This window comes from Myotis nattereri (genome assembly GCF_964212035.1).
Source record: "Myotis nattereri genome assembly, chromosome: 2".
Classification (NCBI taxonomy): domain Eukaryota; kingdom Metazoa; phylum Chordata; class Mammalia; order Chiroptera; family Vespertilionidae; genus Myotis; species Myotis nattereri.
Window position 1 is genome coordinate 164000715 of NC_138076.1, and position 10876 is coordinate 164011590.

The 10876-nt window shown below is 48.3% G+C and overlaps 1 protein-coding gene across 1 annotated transcript; it reads left to right on the top strand.

The window, feature by feature from the left end:
• Positions 1-347: 347 nt before the first annotated feature.
• Positions 348-8944, top strand: LOC308512658 (keratin, type II cytoskeletal 2 oral-like; the record flags this gene model as incomplete). The annotated part of the gene is made up of 9 exons (XM_081082257.1): positions 348-965; positions 2258-2478; positions 3772-3832; positions 4452-4547; positions 5121-5285; positions 5395-5520; positions 6142-6362; positions 7808-7842; positions 8313-8944. 9 exons carry the CDS (start codon positions 348-350, stop codon positions 8810-8812), a joined length of 2043 nt encoding a protein of 680 aa, XP_080938383.1. The 3' UTR covers positions 8813-8944.
• Positions 8945-10876: the final 1932 nt, after the last annotated feature.

Genomic DNA, 10876 nt, shown 5'->3' on the forward strand with positions numbered 1-10876 from the left:
TCAGGTGCTGTTTGTGTTCCCTAAGACCCTTGAGGAAATCACATGAAGGGAGGGTGGAGAGCTCCTGTCTTTTGTCAACCAAGGCAGGTTTGGGTGATTAAGCTAAGAAAGCAAAGTCGTTTTGGTCCAGAGGATTATTTTTGAGGTGTGTTGGGAACTTAGAAATAACTTATTGCCTAGAAGGCAAACCAAACCCAAGATGACTCTCAGCTAATTGCTGGCCTCTCCTTCTTCCAAGCCAGACTGCTTGGTATATAAAGGCCAGTCTCCTCTGTTGTCCTCATCCTCTCTCTTCATCCCTTTCTGCTCTTGCTAAGTGATTGCTAGCTCACCTCCAAGCTCTCACCATGAACAAACAAGTCTGCAAGAAATCCTTCAGCGGCGGGAGCCAGGGCTTCTCTGGCCGCTCTGCTGTGGTCTCTGGAGGCAGCAGCAGGATGAGCTGTGTGGCCCGTTCAGGGGGAGCCAGTGGAGGAGCCTGTGGGTTCCGGAGCGGGGCAGGTGGCTTTGGCAGTCGCAGCCTCTACAACCTGGGTGGCAACAAGAGCATCTCCATCAGTGTGGCTGGTGGTTCCCGGACTGGTGGCTTTGGGGGAGGGCATAGCAGCTGTGGCAGTGGCTTTGGAGGTGGCTATGGAGGTGGCTTTGGTGGTGGCAGAGGAATGGGAGGTGGCTTTGGAGGAGCTGGTGGCTTTGGAGGGGCTGGTGGTTTTGGAGGGGCTGGTGGCTTTGGAGGAGCTGGTGGCTTTGGTGGAGCTGGTGGCTTTGGTGGCCCTGGTGGCTTTGGTGGTCCTGGTGGTTTTGGCCCTGGTGGCTTTCCTGGGGGAATCCAGGAAGTGACTGTCAACCAGAGTCTTCTGCAGCCCCTCAATGTGGAGATCGACCCTCAGATTGGGCAGGTCAAGGCCCAGGAGCGGGAGCAGATCAAGACCCTCAACAACAAGTTTGCCTCCTTTATCGACAAGGTGAGGGAAAAGCCCAGGGGCATCATAGAGGGTTTGGGCCACGCAGGGGGTTGGTATAGAAAGATGCAGTGGGATCTGCCTGGCTTAGAGGCAGGGGTGTGGCTTCTTGTCTTGGTTCTGCCTTGGTCCCTACAAGACAGTGAACCTGCCTCTCTTGCTCTTTGGGTCCTTTTTTCCCAGCGATAAAAGGCAGTAGGATTCTGACTCCTGATTTACTTCTAGGGCTAGAACCAGGAAAAATGAGGTGAGGGTCCAAATATGCTTTTAGTTCTTGTTAAGAATAGGGCATTAACTATGACACTATAATAGCTAATTTTCAACTACTCTTAAAAAGCAATTGTGAAAATCTAAACTGGCTGGTAATTAAGCTTGCACTAGTAGAAATCTTAGGACTTTCTCTCAATGACAGTATTGGCAACTGACTTACCTTCTTTTTTTTTTTTTTTTTTTATATATTTTATTGAGTTTTTACAGAGAGGAAAGGAGAGAGATAGAGAGTTAGAAACATCGATGAGAGAGAAACATCGATCAGCTGCCTCCTGCACACTCCCCACTGGGGATGTGCCCGCAACCCAGGTACATGCCCTTGACCGGAATCGAACCTGGGACCTTTCAGTCCGCAGGCTGACGCTCTATCCACTGAGCCAAACCGGTTTCGGCATGACTTACCTTCTTAATGGTGCCGTGCTTTAGCCGCTATTAAATTGAGGGGTCCGTGCTGGTACAGGGGAGGGTGTGCTTGGTCCGGAGGATGAACCTGGGATTGGAAGTTAAACCTAGATTACCTGTAAATCTAAAGAAAATCCAAAACAACCTGAGAAAAGTTAGACCTCATTGACTGTTTTCTCTGCCTGTATAGAGGTGAATAAGTTTTTAATAATAAATAACTTTATTTATGCTGCCCTCCTTTAGTTGTGTTCTGAAGGATCTCAATAGACTAGAGAAGTGCTTGGTTTGACTCTTAGCTTTGTGTCTTAGTAGCCACATCACTTTGGGCAACCTAATTAAGCTCAGGTTCCTTATCTGCAAAATGGGGATAATAACACCCCCTTTATAGGTGGTTGTGAGGATTAAATGAGAGGAAATATGTGAAAATAGGTAGAGAGTAAGCACTTAATATTCTAGCTCTCCCTTTTCTAAATCTTCATCTTTCCCAAATTCCAAAAAAAATAACTCCAAAACAAAACCAAAACAAAAAACTCAATAAACAAAACAACAACAAAAACCCAGAAGCTATTGCAGTTAAAAAAAAACTGGGTTCATGTTCCTTATTTCTACCCTTTGGGATGCAGGTGCGGTTCCTGGAACAGCAGAACAAGGTCCTGGAAACCAAATGGAATCTGCTCCAGCAGCAGACCACAGGCTCCGGTTCGGGCCCCAACAACCTGGAGCCTTTCTTCGAATCCTACATCAGCTTCCTGTGCAGGCAGCTGGACTTGGCTCTGGGGGAGAGAGGGAACCTGGAAGGAGAGCTGAAGAACATGCAGGTCCTGGTGGAAGACTTCAAAAAGAAGTGAGGCCTCAACTGGACACTTTCCTTTTCTGGGGGATTAGCAGGGAGGACTGACCCCACTTTGGGATTTTAATAGTTCCCGACTGCACCTTCAGGCAACACCTTGGATGGTTTATTGAGGGAAACATGACCGAGCGGAAGGGGGTGAGAGGGTGGGGACTGAGACTTCTAGGAGTAATTATGACATGTTTTTCAGTCTCAACGCAGGCTCCCTCCTATGCCAGCCCAGACGGGCAGGAGAGCCTCCCAGAGTTTGAAGCTCTTTAGGATGAAGAGCCCTACACACTTAACTGTACATAGGAATCCCTGTGGGAGTTTGTAAAAAATGCACATTCCTGTTCTCTGGTCCTAGACATCCAGGATCAGTGGGTATGGGCAGGTCCCAGAAGTCTGAGTGCCCCACAGGTCCCAGGGATTCTGGGCAGACAGTCCAGGCCTGCTGGGAAGGCACTTTCAGGGTGTGCAGTCCAACCCCCATCTCTGCAGTTTCATTCAGCTTCCTCATGCAGTTCAGAGCTATAGTTGACACCCCCTGAGGTCTGTGAGAGGCAAACAGGGCTTCTCACAGGCATCCTTGGGGGTCAGGATCCATGGGAGTGGGCACACCTGCTCAGGGGAAGCCCCAGTCCAATTCAACCGCACAGACCTGGTGGGAACCCATCTGTGGCAGGCTGAGTGCTAGGCTCTGGGAGTCCAGTGACAACTCATATTCTCATCACTCAGAAACCTCTTTCCTCCTGGAATCATTCCAGTCTTTAATCTCGGCAGGAGATTTTTAATAGGCACAAAGCCGGTAACTTTGATGCATTCAGGAGACATGAGTTCATTGTTATCCCTAATTCCTATAAGAAGCAACTGTAATTAATGAAAAGAGAAACAGAAACACCGGCTCTGAGTAAATATCTCTCTAGGTCTCACATGTGCACTGTGCTTTGTGATGCCTGTCGAAGCCGCAAGTAGCTGGCTCCTTGAAATCTCCCTCCACCCCGCCTGCCCACACCTCAGCCTGTCACCCCGACTTGGAGGAGGGCAAGGAGAGGCCTCTAGACAGAATTGGCTATATAAGTGTGGGGGTTCAGTACAAAATGAAAATGCAGGGCCCTTGTTAAAATATTATTAAGAATTTAAAGATGGTGTCAGCAGAGCATTAAACTGAGTGTGAGCCCAGGGCCCCCTGTAGCTGGTCTCGTCTCTGAGAGAGGAGGTTCCACATGAATGCTGGAGATGCTCATCTTTTTTATTTTTTAACTTCTGAAATGTCACTGTCCAAGTGTGTGTCTCTTTCCGTCCCAGGTATGAAGATGAGATCAATAAACGCACTGCGGCCGAGAATGAGTTTGTGGGACTCAAGAAGGTAAGTGAGTTGGGATGGGCAGGTTGAGGCTCTGTTTCTGGGCACTGCCACCATGGGGAGAGCAGAGCCAGCTCTGAGCATGGCGACCCTATGCCATGTATGGGGCTTACATTTTTGGAAATGAGCTGATTAGTAATTCCAACTGATAATGAACATTTTTTTGGATAGAATTAATCAAGGTTTTCAGCCCACAAATGTACTTGGATATTATTAAAAGTAACAGTCTATAAATACTTGTCACTTGTTTAAATCAGTAATCATACAGATGGAACAGTGAGAAGAATACCTTTATTTCAATTCAAGAGGGTGTTTTTTACTGCTATGTTACCAAAGTCAAATATTAGAAAAATGTACTTTTTCTACCCTTATCCCATGCCTGGCTGATGTGGTTTATAGTGTGTTACAGCGTTGGGGTTTGACTGGTCAAAGCAATTATAAGGAAGAATACCACCTTTTCTTTCTTTCTTTCTTTTTTTAAAGAGGGAAGGTGAAAATTCACAGTTAGGAGGAGGGGTGGGTGAGGGACAAAGGGGAAAGATGACGACTTAGGAGAGAGCTATGGGTGGTAGGGGAGCAGAGGCCTTCTTTTGCTTTCTGACCACCCTTCCCTCTGCCCCAGGATGTGGATGGGGCCTACATGAACAAGGTGGAGCTGCAGGCCAAGGTCGACAGCCTGACGGATGAGCTCAACTTCTTGAGGACCCTCTATGAGATGGTGATTTCCTTGGTTTGCCAAGCTCCACAGCCTTCCTGCCTGCATCTTCCCAAACATGCTTCTCAAGTGTAACTTTAGGGGACAGTCAAGTGGCAGAACACACACAAAAGCAGTGTCAGGGCTCAGAACTCAGCTCCGCCCTACCCAGGAAATGCTAACTTAGCTCCCCAGCCTGCATAGACCTGGCCCACAGGGCCAAGGTTCCTCTCTGTCAGCCTTACTTTCCCATTTTGCTCTACATCTTCCCTCTGGCTCCTATACGAGTATCACAGCTAGCTCTGTCAGAACACTCTTCCCTATTGCAGTCCCATCGAAACCCACACAGAATGCTGCTCGCTGATACTTTCAGGCTGACCTGATTATATTTGTGTATTTCCTTTTCCTTTAGCATTGTTGTCTGACATCCTTTCATCTATAACCGGGCCTAAAATGCAAGCTTATTATTCTAACTGTCCCACTCCTGGCCCCATTGTTGGGATATCTTTGCTGATGATCAAAATTCTTGAGCTTTTTCATTCCCAACATCCCCTGGGACCAGAGGATAGTGAAGATGACCATCCATGCTCCCCACAGGAGCTGTCCCAGATGCAGAGTCATGTGAGTGACACATCTGTGGTCCTGTCCATGGACAACAACCGCTGCCTGGACCTGGACAGCATCATCGCTGAGGTCAAGGCCCAGTATGAGGAGATTGCCCAGAGGAGCAAGGCTGAGGCTGAGGCCCTGTACCAGACCAAGGTGGGAGCCCTCCTCCTATTCCCACACTCTAGTTTTAGGTCCTGCTGACCTTCATCAAGAATGCTTCCGCACTTTGCAAAAACATGTTGGTTGGGTTCTCTTCTGTCAGCTTGGGGAGCTGCAGACCACAGCTGGCAGACACGGGGATGACCTGAAGAGCACCAAGAGTGAGATCATGGAGCTCAACAGAATGATCCAGAGGCTGCGGGCCGAGATTGAAAATGTCAAGAAACAGGTGGGTCTGGGGTTATTGGAGATCCTGGAGATCTTCTGGGCCCTGGGGAGAAGGAGAAGCAACAGCTGTGCCTCTCCCACATGCTTTCTCTGTCCTTTCATGGTGTCACATGTGGAATAGCACCGTCTCTGGGACATTCTGTTTCTCCAGATGTTCCTCGTAAAGGCTGGGCTTCCTGATGGTCCCTAAGAAGAGATGGTTGCCCATTCTGGTTTGCCAAATCTTGCAACTGTAGCGGTGGCCTTAAACACTCAGCTCTCAGTAGGATCTGCTCTCTGTGACTATTTGTCACATAACCTTGATGACTAATTTGTATCACTGAAATGAAATGATTAGGCAAGGGAGTTTTTAAACAGTCTTACCAAAAGAACCACCCACCAGACCACTACAACCTTTGCCAGCAAATCAGTGTTCCTTTTCTTGATGAGACATGAGTCAATTTCAATGGGCCAGAGATGAATGAGCCACTTGCAAAACTGACTTCTGTTTTTCTGAGCATGCCCCATTGAATCTCTAAGGAAGGGGACAAAGAGATGCTGGATGGGGAAGAGACCTCTCAGGAAAGTTCAGGTGTTTGTTTCCTGGTCGCTATGCTAATTGATGTACTTTCCTCTGCCTCAGCATGCCAACCTTCAGGCAGCCATTGCTGAAGCTGAGCAGCGTGGGGAAATGGCCCTCAAAGACGCCAGTGCCAAGCTTGAAGGCTTAAAGGCTGCCCTACAGAAGGCCAAGGATGACATGGCCCGGCTGCTGCGTGAGTACCAGGAGTTGATGAACGTCAAGCTGGCCCTGGATGTGGAGATCGCCACCTACCGCAAGCTGCTGGAGGGCGAGGAGTGCAGGTGAGGGGTGGCGGGGTCAGCATTCTCCAGATATAATTTTAAAGTGATGTTTGATAGTGAAGAAAGAAGGCAAGATGACAAGGAGAGGACAACCCAAAGGGTAAGGAATCTCCTGAATGACAGCGTTTAGCATTCAAGTACCATTATTTTTTATTTATCAACATCATCCAAGTCTTCAACTTACCATGGACATCAATATTGTATTACATCCTTTGTTGATCTTTACTATGTGTGATGTGTAAGAAAAAGTGCTTTGAGACTATAAAAAAAAAGTTATAGTGGCTGTCGGGTGGAACTTTCTGAGATGATCAAAATGCTTTCTATCTGTGCTGTCCAATACAATAGCCATTCGCCATTTGAGCACTTGAAATGTGGCTAGTGCAACTGAGGAACCGATTTTTTACATCTGATTTAATTTTAATAAATTTAAATATTTTTATGTGGCTAATGGTTAACATATAGACAGCTCAGTATAGACAGTTCTGCAACCACCAACCCCTGGGCCTGTGTCCATATAAGGAGGTGGCTGATACATACATACTCTGGAAAACTAACTCAATATCAAGCAGCAAGTTAGGGCTTAGTGAGTAGATATCAAAGGCCAAAAGTGTGTTAAGAATTGAGAGATCTTTTTGCTGACTAGATGCTTTTGGCAGTCCAGGTTCATAGCCTTTGTCCCTGGGCAGCTCCCAATCTGATGGAGAAAAGCAAAATGCAAGTGAGAGAAGCAAATGTAAGGATTTCTTATGAGTCCCTTTGGAGAGGAGTGCGAGTGAAGATGGAGTTCTGTGTACTGGGAGTTGTGCAATGAGGAGGGAGTGGTCGACACCAGGGGGCCCCACATTGGCAAGGTGTGCGGACATATTCCATGTCTACTCAGATATGTGGACATGCCTGCTCCACAAACAAGAATGAGGCATAGGAAGATGAGCAGTGTGCACAGGGCATTTTCAAATTCATGTGTTGTGTCAGCTCCTCTCACATTTTACCCACCTTGAACAACCATCATCATCACCACCCCCAGCACCACCCCAGGAGGGCTCATTGGGGAAGGTCTCCTGGAAGAAGAAAGTCAGAAATAAAAAGGCCAGGGCTGGGTGGAGAAGGAAGGCAAGGTGGGAAGAAGGTCCAGCAGGGGAGGAGAGGTGAGAATGGGCTAATCAAGTGGAATTTGCCTAGAAAAGATAATCTTGGGAACTAAGGGAAAGAAGATGAGATCTGGAGGGTGGCTGGTAGAGTTTCTGGACATCTCAACCCCTGAAGCAGCCCCATTTCCTGAGGAGATCTGGTCATGGAAACAGGCTTGGAATAGCCTTTCTTCCTCTGTGAACTTGACCCCTAGTTGGGCAAATGGGAGAACATGGCTCCCAAAGTTATGAACCCTCAGCAGTGTGGCTAATGGCTCATTGCAGAAATAATCCACCTCTCCTTCTCTCCTTTTTTAGGATGTCTGGAGAGTGTCAGAGTGCTGTGAGCATTTGTAAGTACTCCTTCAAAAACCTTCTCCTGGATTGTAAAAAGAGGAATTAGGAACATCCTCCCTGACCTTCAGGCAGGAGAACCTGACCCATGAAAGGAGGCCAGGCCACCAAATGGTATCTCGGGTCTCAGGCCATGGCCACACACACTAACTTAGTGTAAACTGGCACACCCTTGAGGTCTTGGGAGTTCCCCAGGTTGGAGAACCAGAAATTTATGTGGATACTCCTGACTCTTGTTTTTGGAAAATAGCACTAAAGGGCCAGCCTTTCTCTCTCTCTCTCTCTCTCTCTCTCTCTCTCTCTCTCTCTCTCTATCTCTCTCTCTCTCTCTCTCTCTCTCTCTCTCTCTTAAACTAACTGAGGTCTCAGAGAAGTTGGGTATCTTTCTCTAAGTCACACAGCCAAGTAGGGTGGAACTGGGATATAGGCCTAGCCCATTAGCCTGAATCCAGTGCCTCTTCTCCTATAGCGGTGGTCAGCAATGTCACCAGCACAAGCGGCAGCTCTGGGGGAAGCCGTGGCAGCTTTGGAGGGGTCAGTGGCAGCAGCAGTGGTGGCTACAGAGGCAACAGCAGCAGCAGAGGCAGCAGTGGTGGCCACAGAGGAGTAAGCGGTGGCAACAGCAGTGGTTATGGTGGCGTTAGCGGCAGCAGCACCAGGGGGTTCCAGAACGGTGGCACTGGGAGCTACCAGAGTGGCAGTGGCATCAGCACCGAAGGCTACCAGAGTGGCACCAGCACCAGAGGCTACCAGAGCGGCAGTGGCACCAGCACCGGAGGCTACCAGAGCGGCAGTGCTGGGAGCAGGCTCAGCGGTGGAGGCAGCAGCTCTGTGACCCAGAGCGGAATTGGCTCCAGCTCTGGTGGCATCCAGACCACTGGAGGCAGTGGCTACAAGTCTGGCGGTGGAGGCAGCACCAATATCCGCTTCTCTCAGACCCCCAGCTCAAGCCAGCACAGCTCCAAGTGATCCCCCAGGGCCAAATCTCCATGTCCACCTGCTTCCCTCTCAGCCTGCAACAGCACTCCCACTCTTAGATGCCAACCTCAACCTTGCTTTTCCTTAAATTCCCTGGAGAAGGGGCTGAACTTCTTTCTGGATCCTCCATCCTGAAGACCTCTCCCAGGCCAGGCAAGGCCGGATGCTAGTCTGGGATGTTGATGTCCCTAGATGTGACCTTGTGATGGCCCTTGACTTTGGACAGCAACATTTGAGCTAAAACCAGTGTGGACCTTCCCAGCCTGCCTGTTCCCACTCTGGCCCACCTCCCTTTCTCCCTGGGGGTTAATGGTTTGAACCTGGCATGTTTCAGCCTTGTCTGAGGAGGGCCAGTGCTAGAGCATGGAAGGTCAAGACCTCTGGACTACTGGTTCACAGGATGCCTTCCCCACTTCTGGGCATCATATCTTGACTTACCTCTGTCTCCTTAATTCCCTTAGCTGTGGGTCCTCTGGTGATGATTATGTCGCATTTTCTTTTCTCAATAAACTGCACTGTATTTCACATTTTGGTGCTTGACTTTCATTCAAGGCATAACAGAATAGACAAGAGTGGAGGGAAATCAGGTGTGGATGGTGGTCTTCCAGAAGTTCAGAAGTGGGTAAACAGGACACTGAATTGTCTTGGCTTCTCCTTTACCCATTTGGTTGGGCTTCTTGTGATAGGTCTGCCCAAGAGTACTTATGTTGTGTAAGTGGGGACACTCCCTCCCCACTCCCAAAGAGATCTTATCATCTATCCTCTGCTCCTGTGAAGGCCCCTGTGATCCGGCCTTGGAAGAAAAAGGTTTTGCAGTGCATTAAGGGAATAGATTCTACCAGGACTTTGCCTCCTTTGTTCCACTCCTATGCCAGCCAGACACAGATCAAATTTTCTTTCTGCAAACATAGCTCCTGGGATCTGAAGGGGTAAATATATAACACTCTCTTTCCCTGGTCACGTTCTAAGCCAATTTAAAAAGACAAAGGAATGAGCTAATGGAGAGCCAATACTGCCTTTATTATCAACAAAGCAGGTATGGGAGAATGTGGCTTATACTTTGGTGAAATTCATTTTCTATCATGGACCTCAGGATTAGGCTAGATTTCCCCCTGGACAAAGGCAGCATAAGGCCATCATGATCTTCCCTATGGGGTTAGACCCCTCATGATAAATAAGAGAGCAGAACATAAACTTGCTATGGACAGCCAGACCCCATGAGATGGAGGGGCAGAGCAATGCATGCCCAGTTCTTCCTTCCAAACTCATTCATCAGGGAAGAGACTGTAGGAGTGCTACCCTAGTAAAGCTCATTTTGTTAGTGGCAGAAACACTGCACCAGGTGTTAGAGCTCAGTAGTGGGTAAAAAGCAATCTCAGTACTTGAGTTCTGGGTAGGAAAGAATTCAGAGCTAAGACTTGAACCATAAGAGAAAGTTTATTAGTAAGTCACAGAGGTAGAAGAAGTGAGCCATAGAAGAAATGGGCTCAGGAAATGCGTTACAGAGGCAAAATAAGGGCTCTTGGAGCTTAGGAAAGAGAGAGAGATACTTGCCTTAAGATGAAATCCAGAGAAAAGGCACAGTGTGCTCTGGAAGAAAGAGAAAGGTCTCTGGGGAAAGAAGGTGTGTGTGTGTGGGTAAGTGTGGGCATGCTCCACAGAGAGCTGTGCAGGGTTCTCCATCTTGAGGGCTTTTATCTGGAGGCCTTAGGGGAAAATCTCAATAGACCATTCATCAACTTTCAAGTGTGCCCCTTTGTGGTCTCCACTGATTGGTTGGCACCAGGGGTCATTAGTCAATGCAGCTAGTCCTGATGTCAGCCATGGCATTACACCATCTGATTTTGCTGCTTCTCTGGGCCTGGAGCTGAAACACATCTGAAGCCTAGATGTCAACTTCCCAGAGTTAATGCTTAAGGGAGTGGTCATTCAAGGGCTTATAGTTTTGCCCATTGCTAGGCACCCAGAGCTCTACACCCTGGTGACCCTCTGCACCTGGCCTATTGTTCCCACTCACCTCATATCTGTCTAACTGCCTACTATAATTCCAGATGG